General features: G+C 44.1%; 1 protein-coding gene across 5 annotated transcripts in view; it reads right to left on the bottom strand.

Annotated features, from left to right (window-relative positions):
• zfhx3b (zinc finger homeobox 3b) overlaps positions 1-14,343 on the bottom strand; it is a 123,053-nt gene that overhangs the window by 73,212 nt on the left and 35,498 nt on the right. For 3 of the 5 annotated variants that reach the window (XM_028402451.1, XM_028402449.1, XM_028402446.1), the window contains exons 2-4: positions 4,941-7,460; positions 4,210-4,789; positions 1,632-2,128 (exon numbers count right to left, since the gene is read on the bottom strand). In XM_028402451.1, coding sequence (XP_028258252.1) covers positions 1,632-2,128; positions 4,210-4,789; positions 4,941-7,424 — 3,561 coding nt within the window. In that variant the 5' untranslated portion in view covers positions 7,425-7,460. The remainder of the gene's footprint in view (positions 1-1,631; positions 2,129-4,209; positions 4,790-4,940; positions 7,461-14,343) is intronic. The other 2 variants (XM_028402450.1, XM_028402447.1) reach the window with 1 other exon arrangement.

A 14,343-nucleotide genomic window follows, 5' to 3' on the forward strand; every position in this document is an offset into this window, starting at 1 on the left:
TATGTCTCTTCTCTCCTAAAAACAGAAAAGAGACAAGGAAAGGAAAAAAAATCTTCTCTTTTTGCCTTTTGGGCTTAGACGAAAGTGGAAAGCACAAAGATAATCTAATACAAATTGTACCCTATACTGCAAGACAAAACAGGTTTCTCTTACTAAATGTGTGAGGAAGTTGAGGAGGGAGAGTGGGTGAGAGAGGGAGAGGGAGGGAGAGGGAGGGAGGGGGAGAGAGGGAGGGAGAGGGAGGGAGGGGGAGAGAGAGAGAGAGAGGGAGAGAATGCCAGGCTCTGTCTATTTTGGTCTAATGTGAGACTGTCACTGGAATTTGGGCCAGTGTAAGTTCAGCAGCAAAAGGCCCAGTGAGGAAGGTCAGACCACAGATTAATAAAGCACACATCCACACAATACTATATGATGAATATATGATTCTGATCCTTTTAACAGAAGCAGACTTGTATCAAGCCTGCCCCTCTACCAACAAAACCCTGAAACACCTGATTGATTGATTTCTCTATTTAACTGGTATTTCAGTAAAATGCCCTGTGGACAGGAATACATGTCCATTAAATCTGTGATGAACCATTCATATACCACTGGAAGATTTTTAGATGGATAGATGGCTTTTTGAGGGAGTTAAAATTGACCACTTCACCTTACTTTTTTATGTGATTAAAACACCATGCTTGAAGTAGCACATTTTTCACATTTTAATACCTGCTTTTCCAGGTAATATAATAGTTTAAATCGATGTTTCTGTTTACTTTGTAGGAGTCAAATACTGGGTAGATTTATGAATGCAGGTAACATCTACTACAGTTTTTATGTTCTGTTGAATGTGCAGCATACACTTGTGTTGTCAGTGTTTGTACGCATTTGTGAGTTCGCCTGTGTAACTATGCCAGCTTGGGTTAAGCGCAGAGTGTCCGAAGCCGCAGACACACAGGATAGGTACCTAAGTGGAATCAGGCCTGTTAGATTTATGGCCATTTGTTCGGAGAGTGTTCATCCACTGGCTATTATGGAATGATTAGAGGAGAAGGTGAAGCTCCAAGTCCAGCAAAAATCAATACCGCTGTCGAGAACAATTCAGCCTTTCCCGCTCCGAGGAGTATTAGCACCAAACCTCTGTCTCCTAACACTTCTTCATTCATCTCCAAGTGATTCAGCTCTAAGCCTCCAAAACCAGCTTCTCCTGACGTGTTCTTCTCATGGCAGCAGTGTGGGCCCTGCTCTATATGACTACTAGGAAGGCAAGAGTTACACAACAAAGCTGTCATTCATTCTTTGAGAGGAGAGCTAGTTGTGGTGTGGGCAGTACTGGAACATTTACCGGGTATTATGGAGGAGTAACACGATAGTAGGAAGATGATTACAGAAGTATTTTGCAGTTTTTGCAAAAATCTAATTTCTTCAGACTAAATGCAGTTTCCCCTGGTCATATTATAATAGCTTACATAATGTAGCAATAGCATTAGAATACAGCTAGTATCTGATGGTTTCTGCTGCTGACATCCTACCTGCACCTTCCCCTCAGCTGAGCATATATTCATTAACAGCATCAAACTTGTGATGTCTGATTGTCAAGACAGGGCTGAGTGCTGTGCTCTGATAAAAGGAACTTGAGGTTCACTAACCTTGTACAGTTTGAGACTGGCCTCATGTCGGGAATTGACAGTGTGCATCCTCAGCTTCTCCAGGCTGTTAGTGTAATAGTCGCAGGCATTGCACTTCAGGTGCACTGGATTGCCTAAGGCCACACATTTCAGGCGCCATTCATTGCCTTTGCCCCCTTCTTTGATGTGGGCCACAAGCTGGTACTTTTGCACATGTTTGTCTGTTTTGCAGTGCAGCTGGAAGTTGGCTTTGAGTTGAGTGGTGTAGTGGCACAACTTGCACTGATGAGAGTCTCCCACCACAGCATGCCACTCCTCCTCCGGTAGGCTACGTTCAGCTCCCATATGCATGCCCAACACATCCAGGTTGTCTGTGGTAAAGCGGTTGCACACAGCGCACTGAAAGAGCTTTAGGGAAGGATCTGTGGTCTGTGATAGGCTTTCTCCCAGGGTCATCAGTTCTTCAGACACCAACTGCCCACCGCCCAGCCGCACATCCATAGGGATTTCCCCCCCTACTGGAGCATGGGGAACACAAAGACAGACAAGAAAACAAAAGCACAGTAAGATATTTAGATTTGTGTGTGCATATGTATTTAATTACTTTAACACACTCAAAGCATAAACCTATTACACTTCAGTTTTTAAATGTATTTTTCAGTAATTGAGGGTACTTTTGAGAATAATTTTCATATTTGTATTTATGAGTCTGAAGCCATCCTTGCTTGGTGCTAGTAGAGAGGAGAGCCTGGACTTTTCCCTTGGGACAAAAAGGCTCACACTGCCAGAGAACAAATATACACATCTCCATGTTTAGGCTGGTGCACTTTCATGTCCTCCTTGTAAATCAACTCCAGCGGCCATGAGCTCCACAGAGAAAACTAGTTATTGTATAATTACAGAAGAACTAAAGAGTTCCTGAGCACACATTACAGTAAATCAAACCCATGCCCTTGTTCACAGAATAATATATATATATATAAAAAAATCTACTTCTTCGTTTGGATTATTCCCCTTCTTTCTCTCCAGATTGGCTCTAAATCAATACAGGCACCAAACAGATTAAGTCTGCTTGGTATTGAGTCTGAATGAGGGGAGGGGGGGACACCAGCCACATAACCCCTATACATTCTGGAAAGGCTGACTTTAAACATGAATGCTAAAAAAATGAGGTAAGAGCCTGTGTTTTTACCTTTACTTGCTGATCTTTAATCTTTCACTGCCCAGACTGAGCATGCAGGCTTGACCCTGCTGGCTTTACACTAAATTAATTCCAGCAGCTCCTTTTTATTTATTGCTGCAGTATGCAGCCTGTTCTTGGACTTTTCTCCATTACTTGAATTTTTATAGCCAGGAGAGGGAGACCTTTAAGAAGCCCTCTGAAATCACTCACAGACCCAGCTCTCCAGTTATGGTTCCTTTGCATTCAGTCATACATGGGGTGTGTTTAGATGCACAGATAGACACAAACATGGTCACTCTCCCTGTGTTATTCTGCACCTTGCTCTTACCATTTCTACCTGGCTCGTCATGCATACTTGCCCCTCACTTAACTTCCTTGTAGATCATTGAACCAAGACTCAGATTTGTTGCTTTGCACTTATTTCATAATTGTGTTTATACTGAAACACTAGTATTCTGTAAATGTACATGCCAACCCATCCATTTTTATGTTGTAAGGGATTCCTAAAAAAAATCTTTACATGTTACAATTTTTACTAATTCTCTTTCCAAAACTAATCTGTTAAGTAAATAGCTGTCTGATTTATCTGCAGCACTTCTTCACGCTGTACAACACACAAAACATTCCAGCACAAATAGCTAAAAGTCTCACCTCCTCCCCTATCTTTATCTCTCTTGCTCTTCATCTCATTCCTTTCATTTCAGCATCCTGAGTCTTGTAAATGAGGATTATTGATGGGCTGATATCATGTGAGGTCAACATTTGTCATATATCTCTCAGGCAATAAACCCAAGCATCAAAATCCACTGAGAGAGCATAAAAATGAGCCTCTTGCTGTAGGTGTTTGGTGTGAGATCTCTTTCTGACAGCAGACTCTCTCAGACGATTTACTGGACTTTGTGTAGCATACTGTACAGCTGATATCAAAGTGTAGTGTGAATGATGCTTTAAGAGTTTTATAAGTTTTAACCTTAGAGCACACCACTGCCATTTATGGGCACAGACTGTATAATTACTGCCTTCCTTGTAATATGCTTATTACAACTCACCTTACAGGAAAATGAACCAGATGGCAGAAAAGGGAAAAAAGAATTAGTCACAGCAATCAATTGTTGTTTGCGTCGTCCAACTGGTGACAGCTGGAGACAAGTCTGTGCAAACTGTGTGGTTGCCCTGGTCCTCCAAACACTTTGCTATGCTGCTGAATTACCCGTGCAGAGCCCTCTAACCTCCCTTCTTCAACCAAGATAAAATTTATAGCTGCAGTTACTCAGTTGGAAAAAAAAACTCCAGTGGTGAAGTTCAGCAGCAATTTAGGAATAATGACCTAAAAAGGCTGAGGCATGCTGCCTGTGGAAAGGGCAAGCAGGATTTTGTGGGCATTTCTAAGAACATGAGATACAAAGTGGGGCTCACCAAGTGCAGGGGCAAGGGCTGCCATGTTGGGATCCAGGTGAAAGCCCCCCATCAGGAACTGGGCCTCAGCTCCAGCTGGGTCTATCTTGAGTCCTGGTGGTAGGCTCATATTCTGTGTTAGGTAATATTGGTAGAGCTCAGCTTCAGAGGGTGAAGGCATGGCTCCCAAACCAAGTCGTCCATGTTGCATTTGTGTCACATTCTGCTGGAGGAGCATCATATTATGCATGTGCTTCTCACTGGTCATGTGGATGCGCAGGTTCCGTGCCACGTTGGTCTCGTAATCACACACCTCGCACCGCCAAGATGGTTTGCTCTTCGGCTTGGTTGGGGACGGGGCCCCACATGGCCCAGATATATGAGTAGAGGACTGTGTAGGATGGTGGTGGGGAGGATGATGGCTACTGGCCTGGGTGACTGAGGGAACCCCCACCACTCCTCCTGGTGTATGTCCAAACACTTGCTCCTGCGCAGAGCCAATGGTACCTCCATTCTGCAGTGACTGCATGTTGTTCAGGTGCTTGTCCGACTGCATGTGGATGCTCAAATTGCCCTTTGTGGTGGTGGAGTAGTTACACACCTGTAAAATTTAGGACATTTTCTCTTGAACTACATTTAAGTAATACAGACATTTAATTTTGAGTTTTTAGTTTATGTCTTTGTTATGGGTCAAGCAAACAAAAACTGTTTTCATTACTTAAAAAGTAATTCCATATTGCATTACTACATACCTCACACCGGAAAGGCTTGTATCCACAGGTATAGCTTTCTCCACGAGCAAGACGAGGATGACTCTGACCACTGCTGCAATACACACAGGAGCCTCCAGAGTCTGGGTGCTTCTCTTTCATGTGAGCCTCCAACGTCTGCTGGTACTTGTAATGCCAGTTACATTTTGGACACTTAAGTGTCTTGCATGAGTTGCGTGAATGCATCATGGTCATGTGACCACCCAAGGACCGCGAGGAACCCAGAACGGTGTCACATTTAGGGCATTCTACCCCACTTCCTCCACTGCCACCAGGCCCATGGTTCTGCGAACACTCACCCATTCCTGTTATGTCACAGGAACCCCCTGGAAGGGAGAGGGAGTGACCATGAGATGACGGGTGGAGGTGATGATGGTGGTGGTGCATGTGGTGATGATGCAGAAGGGCTCCATTTTCCTCCTCTCCCTCTGCTGGGCAATCATTTGGTTCTGGAGCTGTGGCACTATCTCGATTGGCACTTTCATCTGCAGCAGCATTGGAGGAGAGAGGCGAGGAGGAAGTGCCAGCAGTGTCATCCTCGCTCCTTCTGACGGCAGCTGCCGCCATTGCCATTGGAACTGTGGGTCCCTGGCAGTTAAAGCTCAGAGGGAGCTCTGAGGTCCTCCCCCCACCGTCTACAGCTGAACCCTCTTCCTTGACAGAGGAGGAAATGGAAGCAAGGGCTTTGCTGTTGAGTGTGGAACTGACTGCAGAGGTGCAGGCAGAAGGCTGGAGAGTGCTACTAGGCATTAATAAAGGAGATTTGGAAATGCTTTGGTTTGAGACAGCTGGTTCCCCCACTCCACCCCCGCCACTGCTACTGTTACCACCACAGGCCACTGCAGTACTTTCTGCCTCCACCTCATCTTCCTCCTCCTCTAATAACAGTTCTTCCTCTTCTTCAGAGACCCCCCTCTGACTGGATAGGTGCGTCTTGCTTTCATGCCCTTCAGCGTTCCCATCCTCTCCCTTACATGCCAACTCTTTCCCAGCTGGCTCCTCTGTTCTCCCTCCCTGTTTGGGCAGGGCACTGGAGTCTTTGGCAGAGCCTTGAGATGAGGTAAGAGTGGATGCTTTGGGAATGCTCAGCCCTCCAAGAGAGAGGACTGAACCTAATGGGGTTTGTTGCTGCTGCTGTTGCTGGAGGCCAGAGTCAGAGTCTTTGTTCAGGAGAGTCTCACTGCCCCCACTGCTGCTTCCAGGCTCCAGATGGACACCACTAAATGTGCCATAGAAGCTCTGTCCAGAGTTAAGGGGGAGCAGGGTAGGTGGCAGAGGAGTGCTCTTATTTTTTGGTTCCAGGAAACTAATGAGGGGCTCTTTGTCCTTCCCAATGCCCTGGATAATGGCAGATGCATGCTTATCCCCTAGCAGCCGCCGCTCGTCCTCACACAGTGTCATGCGGTGATCATGGACGGCATGAGTGGCAAAGGAACGGGCATAGCCAAAGGACAGCTTGCAGAGAAAACACATGAGGATGGGCTTACCCTTGCCATATAGGGCGAGCCCATCAAATTTGGAGAAATCCACGTTGTTGGGAACATCTTTGGATACACAGGACTTCTTGGCAGACCCATCGCTGTTCAGGTAATCCTTGTTGCTTTTGTGCCGCACATCGAAGACACGGAAACTGTGCAGGACAGGGCTGAGGCCTGCCATTGTTGAGGTATTGGGAAAACCTTGGTCTGAATTGCCAAACCACTTCCCAAAGGACGAGGCTATGTGGAACGTGTTGATGATCTGTGGGTATACAGAGGACGAAGTCCCAGCAGGTTCACCCGGTTTCCCCCCACTCGTAAAAGAGTTTGGGGGAAGCAGACCTGGTACCATACCTCCACTACTTTGGATTAACTGACTGAGGCTCTCCACAATGTAAGCTGAGCCATCTGGCTGGTAGACTATCTCTCCTGCCAGGTTCTCCACATCACTGCTTTCCTCTTCCTCTTCCTCCTCTCCTTCCTCACTCCCACTCTCATGTGGTCCCTGCTGCTGTGTGGGCTGATGTCGCAGAAGAGTGGGCATGCCCCCTCCCCCTGAAGTCATTGGCACTCCAGGAAAGGGTTGAAGACTTGGGAAACAGCTCTCAATCTCCATTTCATCTAAGTCTTCAGATTCTTCCTCTTCTCCACAGCTCACTCCCTCTCCCTCTTGCTCTTCTTCCTCAAGACCGTCTCCTCTGGGATGCAGCTGACCGGGGGCAGAGCTATCACGATGGACCTGGGGTGATGTCTGTTTCAGCTGCTGCTGGGGCTGTAGATCTCTCACCCCGTCATGAGGTGCAATGGAGTTTTGGGGTTGAGAAGGGTAGGGACCAGAGAGAGACAGAGGGTCCAGGGAAGGGGCCTGGTTGGTGCAAGTGACCGGTGAGTTAGAGTGATCGTTCCAGGGCTGTGGTGGTTGCTGCTGCTGGGAGGAGCCGAGCCCATCGTCTGTCCCAGAAACCACGGGAGACTCACAGCTGTCCATGCTGATGCCTACATGAGGCGTTCATCGCATCCAGGCCTGCAGAGACACAAATTGTATGAAATTAGAGGGTGGTGTACTTAGGGATCAAGCACAAATACATATAAAGTACACATGCACACAATTACTCATTTACTGTGCCAATGCTGGGAAGAAAATGATATTATACAAAATATGACTATGCGTATTCAGGAAACATCAAATATGGAAAACATGAAAGGAACACTATAAATGGAGGAAATCAAATGTATGGCGCGTTGGATGAGAGACAAAAGTCTGAGATATAATTGGAAAAATGACACCATGCTCATTACGTTAGATTAGGCACTTAAACACAATACCTGAGACAAGCACTAATAAGCTGTCCGTGATTCATCTTCCTGCCATATCACAAAGGTACCATCTTTTATCTTCACCTTCCAAACAACACCCCTAATCTTATATTCTGCAAACCCTACATCCGTTTTTAATTAACTTGCAGTGGGGAAAAAAAGAGCAACAGACTAACTTAATGGATCAAATAGATTCCTTGTGAGATAATTAGACAGTGAGAAGCCACCCATCACCACATCGCACATTTACATAACTAGAAGAAGTAGAAACTGCTTAAAAATAACACTTTTCACTGTTGTGTCTTACTGCTATCACTCTATCATCAGTTGTGAACATACAAAAAAAATGTTACATGTACACTATTGAGATATGTCTGAACTGTAACATGAGTAATAAAAGTCAGTATTTTCTATGAGCCTAAAATACATAAGCTGGGTTGGGACTTCTCTGCAGCTGTGTTTAGATCTTGCATCCAATAACCTCTACGCTTAGCCTGGTTTCAAACACTCCAGCCATCCTCCGCCTCTGAAATAATAAATGGGAGCTGAGCTTTCGGGAGCTGGCCATGCCCCGAGCATCTGAGAGGCCCAACACAGGCTGCAATTTAGAGCGCAGAAGAGATAAAATGATAGCGCAAGATACTGCTGAGCTAATAATTTTATTAAAGGGATGCAGCCAACATTGATTAAAGGGGGCAATCGGGCTGAAACCAATAACTCTGGGCTGCCCTTTAACCCACCAGTACTGAATATTACATGAGCAAAGTTTCCCGGCACCAAGCTCACTGCCATGTCCCGGTTGATTAGCACATTCAGTGCTTGCACTTGATTTATTTACTTATTTACTTAGGGATGCAAATTTCAGCTGTGATCAGAATGGAGTCTACCCCCACACCCTAACATATTAACCACTGAGGGAGAGGAGAGATTGATAATGTCTGTCTGCCTCTTCATGAATGTCTGATGAAGCTCGACTCCCACATAACATACCTGAGACCTCTCTCTCCTATATGCACTTCATCTACAAGAAAATAGGGACTCTGTATTTTTATGCAATGTATGTGTTTTGAATTCAGAAAAATGATGATAAATAACAGACAACAAAAACAAACTGGGGAAGAAGTAAAAAAAAATAAAGAAAGAAAAAAAGGGGAGAGGTGAAAAACCCATACATTGTAAATGCACATTTCTCTTACTATGGCCCACCTGATGTTTACATGATACAGAACCTAACCTTGATGACCCTTGAGTTACTTTGAATATAAAATGAAAGGTATTAGACTGGCTGGCTTATTAACAAGATTGCTTTATACAACCAGACATGATTTAGAGACGGCTGCCATATTGAGTGAGGGGATACTAGCCCTACTGGTCTGTATTTATTATCTGCTCCATTAATAAGAGGCTATGAGCTCAACAGTCGTTTCACACAAATGGACTTAGGGCAGTGAGAGTAATGCAAGAAAAAATGCCACATGTCAAACAGACAGTGATTCTTCAAACTAAAAGCAAGTGGATAAACTGCACAAAAAGAAAGGGGGGGAAAAGGCAGAAAATGTGATGGGTCTGAAAGGACTGTCTCATAGGAAAACCTCTCCATGTGTCCTGTCTGAACATGGAGTGTTTCACACATTGTTGCTGTAATCTATCAGCTCCTCCTCCAGATTCCACTGCTTGTCTCGACCTAGGTCTGGGAACAGTAGACCCACATGTACAACAACCAGTTAGGATTGCTGGTTAACAATGACCTCCAAAGTTGCCTCCTCTCCTTTTTCCTTTGAAAAGTCTCACTAAGGTGAGTACAGTGAACTCTGCTGAGGATATGTACCCATCAATTTCCATTACTGCTCAAAGATACCTCATGTTATTAGCAGTACACAGGATAACACGATGACTCTTGATCAGTGCTGGAGCTCTGAGCCAGGTTGGTGTGTCCACTGCTTACAGAAAACAGGATTGCCCTTTAAAATCAAGATGTTGTAATTCAATAACCTGCAGTGGTTACTGATGAGCAATGGGATTGTCTGGAGTCAGAAAGTCGCAGATGGGCCAACCGATATAACGCTGTTTGTTTCTTGGAGGTCTGCCTGGCTCAGTGACACCTGTTTAAAGCAGGAAAAGCTTTAATCTCTGGGAGGCACTAAACAAGTCCGGGAGACAGACAAAGAGACGCGGTCGAAGTGGAGGGGAAGTAGAGGAGGCCACTGTCTCTGTATGCTGACTGTGTTAATAACCACAAATCAAAATGATGGAGCAGCCCACTAAAGGTGACTACTACTGAGTGTTATTATTATGTATGGTTATACTCTAAAATGTAGAAAAGAAAATAATCTTTCGCATACTGGCACTACCACAAGCAATGCTGCCATGGCCTTTGCCCTTCTGTTGCATTGTAATTCCAAATGTGGGCCCACTGCGTTGACAATAAGCAGACTGTGTGCAGCCAAAACAAGCCTTAGCTGACAATAAGAGATAATCACAGGGAAGAAAAGGCTGGATTCCTGAGCTGATCTGAGGGAAAGCATGCCGATGCACAGATCCTGACTGTAGGATTCACCTCTGCTGCCACCTGCCTTCAAAGACTTTATGCTAGCTTCACCCTTTTTTTCTCATCTGACAAAAAAGTGCTCTACCCCTTGAACCACAAAAACAGATAGGTTTGACCCTTATGAAAAGGTCTTGGTTCTAATGAGTATGTCAGAGTGAGGGTCTGGTTGTCATTTGGTAGGGATGCAAAATGAGGTAAGTTTTAAGTTATGGGTTCTTTCATTAGGTGGGATTTACCAGCCAACTGAGGGAGGAATTAAAGGCTAAGGAACCATCTGATTATAAGCATGCTTGATCACCTGCCTAAAGGCCTGGCCTCGCCTTCAGAGGACCCCGCTCTCCAGGGTTTCCTGAGGGAATTAGTTCTGACTCAGTCCAAACAGTGAATACTACTTGGTTATAGCCATTATGTAGCCCTCACCCTTACTCCAATTCACATTTATATCGGTGGTGAGAGAACACCTTTTTAGAATGGAAAAACACAGTTTCCTAATACGCCTGGAGGACCCCGAACAATACACCAGATCTGAATTTCAATTGTTCGTCAGTGATGTTGCTCGTCTGTGTCTGGTCTCTGAGCCATCACAGAGCCTGGGCAGCCACCGCAGGGTAAAGGGGCGCTTATTGGAAAATCAATGGCGTGAACGCTAAGCAAGTTACAGGAAGATGTGGGAAGGAAGGGTTCTTATTGATAAAGCAGGGGAAGGCTTTTGATGTTGCACTAGGGACATGCTCATTGATGGGGGAACCATTGTAGTCCTCAGGCGGAGTGAGGCCTGGGTTTATCTCCCAGGTTTGTTCCAATTAATCACCAATAAAAGCATGCATGCATTGACTGTTTAACATAAGTCTTCTTTAATGCCTGACAGAGCTTGGTAATTCCTGTTTTTAACATTGTTCTCTAACACAGAGGGAATTTATATTTTTTAACGCTGCACTGTGTCGTTTTCTGCCTGTCATTCTTCGTCTTTATATAAAACTCTTACACATACCTGACATACCTATAAGGTGCTAATAAGCCACATGTGAGTGTGCCAGTTTGGACATAAAGTGGCAGGCTGCTGCCACAGGATGATTTACTTTACCAACATAAATAAATGTATGGGATTATGAATGGTACAGTTTAGCTGTCATACAACTTTTTACTTTATTAATACTCTATGATATAATAAACAGTGCCAATAATTCAAGTGGTCTGAAAGGGAAAGAAGTATATCAGCTTTCAGTGTCCAAGATTACTGTCACAGTGTCACTTAGTCTCAGAGCTGTGAGCCAAAAAAGTTTGTCAACCACTGCTGTGCACAGTAAACCATTCTAATTATATTAGGTACATAGAGTTCTTGTTCTACTTGATTCCCAACACTGTAACTCAGACAATTAACCATGTACAACACTGAATATTTACAGCACACAATAAACAACAGTCTACTATTCCACTAATGCAGACATAAGGGTGCTCCAGCTGCAGGAGGCAAAAAGTCACCTCAGGTCGATGGCACTCAGCCTGTAAACAGGGCTTCCCGTAAAATCAATGATCTTCAGTAGGAGCTATCAGTCTGTGGAACAGAAATAGCCATGGCTGCGTTGAGTCTAAGGCAGGGAAGAACAGTGCTGTGTGTTTATACAAGTGTGTGCAAGTAGAGGAGGCCTGTCACTGGCATGCCAGGGACTATTTCTAAAAGATAGCAGAACTGACACATGCAGCTCCTGTCATAGGTGCTCTAAAGAGCAGTCTACAGCCTAAAAGTATGAGTACTTTTTGCTGGAACAAATGAATAACTTGCAGCTAAAATAATCTTTGCTGATTACAATATGAGCAAGCTCAAATACCCAAGAGGAAACATACTGATTGTTTTAGTTTCACAGCACTCGATTTTAGTAAGCATTTTGCACTAGTAATACTGTCCAGAGATGGCAAAATTGATTTGTTTGTAGTATCAATTGCCTCCTTTGTTAATAGACCTGAAATAGAACCTTGAAAATGATTTTACCCTTTATGCAACAACATCAAATTGTGTTAATCCATTCCACGTTGCACAATGAAAGAAAAGTTATATAAGACAAAGCAGCAGTCAAATCACAGTGCAGAACTGTGCGCTGTGCATACACACAGGGCAGTCTGATTAAATGATCAGACTGGAGCTCAGCTAACTTCCAAAAGCCTCCAGAAGGGATTTACACATGGCACTAGAGTGTTTCCTCAGTTTTGGAGGGTGCGATAGAAACAGCGTGCTGGTGTAATTAGAAGTAGTTAATTAGCTGTGGGTTAATTACTGGGTTCTGCAGAGCGTTTGTGAAAGACCTGGTGGGGTGGCAAAGCAAAGGGAAGCAGCGAACACACAGCAGGAAGCTCCCAGTCTCCTGCCAATTAGCAAGCAGCATGGGGGGGCTTCTCTGCTGCATGTACAAATGTGAGAAGCCTCATACCATTTCATTCAAACATTACAACAGGCGAGGAGATACTGTTAGATTCTTCTACTACTGTTTTTGGAGAGAAAATCTGTGGAGAGAACATCTACCAGTGTCACAGTGTAACTTTAAATGATGAAGCGATGAAAACAAAATGACACACAAGCATCTGCAGAATTAAAGATACAAAACATGAACTGGAAATATTATTTCTCCAAAAAACAACTTTTTCGTACAACAGCCACAAGCAAGTCTTTCATTCTGAAAGACTGCATTGTATTATTTTCCTGTTATGTCCCGCGTGGTTTGTTTGAGAAAGCTTTGTAATTTATAAGCGCATAAATTATCCTTGGAATTAAGGTATTGATGTATAATCACAGAAGGGCTATCGGGTAAAAACTAACGTTCGCCCCCAGGCAACTCAGTGCACAGAGCAACGGTGTACGTTCACACACAGTAGGGAGTCTGTAAAATGCGAGACAGAGAATGAGGGAGTGAGAGAGATACAGAGTGAAAGGTTAGTGCTGTCTCTTTTTGTAATACTTATCAGATCAGTTAGATACACATCCTGCATTTCTGCTCAATTTTAGACCAACAGACATGGATATTGAATGATTCGCAACAGTCTGACGTGGAACCTCACATCCTTTAACATGCAGTGCTCACTTTCCCATAGCACAGAACACAAAAAGGCTGAGAGGACAGTTGATACTTTGTACATCGGCCTGACCAGGACTAATCAATCAGAAAATAACGCACTGATCATGATTATCCATGGGAAGATTTCTACACGTGAAAAAATAGAAATCCAAGAAATATATTTAAACTTATTGGATATACATATTTATATATATATAACACTGTGTTTCAGCATGCAGATTAGCAGGAAAGAGAGAAGGAAGATGGGGAGATAGAGAAAGTGAGATATGGGGCTAGAGAGAAAGTGAGACACGTGTCCAATGAAAGGTCAGGGACAAGGGGGAAAATGTGCTGATCAAAGTCTTTGAGCCCCAGGACCTTCATTTCTACTAATTATCAAATCTGCCCCTATTTATATCTGCAGGAAGCAGACGTTCTCTCAAGAGAGGATGGAAGTGAAATCTGCTAACTACGGTGCTTTCAGAGATTCTGTTTGCACTCACTCCATTTCATTTGTTCTATACTAACAGGATAAGGATAGTGGGGGCGGGGGGGTTAGATTGCAAATGACCACAACTTATTTTAACATGTTATAAAAGTGAGGGACAGAACGCTGTGTAAGGAAAGACTGAACCACTACATGTTTTGGAGGTGAGAAAGTCATCCACCAAGATCATGTGGTACCATACACACATGTACTATACACACACATGTGCACACACCGCCTTACTGCATCATCTCAGCTAAGGCTAGGCAACCACAAACACAGCTGTTAAAAATGATCAATACCATTGAAATATTAAACCTTAAGAAGCCGCATTATTGATTGGGGGCCCAATGATAAAATGGTTTATTATCACAATTGTGGGGCTTTATGTAAATGTTTTGAAGAGGCCATCAGCATATCCATCCACCGTGGGCTGTGGGTAAATTTGAACCCCTACTACTGCTACACACACACACCCAACAACCCACTCAGCTTCGCTCCCTTACCC

This window comes from Parambassis ranga, chromosome 3 (genome assembly GCF_900634625.1).
Source record: "Parambassis ranga chromosome 3, fParRan2.1, whole genome shotgun sequence".
NCBI lineage: Eukaryota > Metazoa > Chordata > Actinopteri > Ambassidae > Parambassis > Parambassis ranga.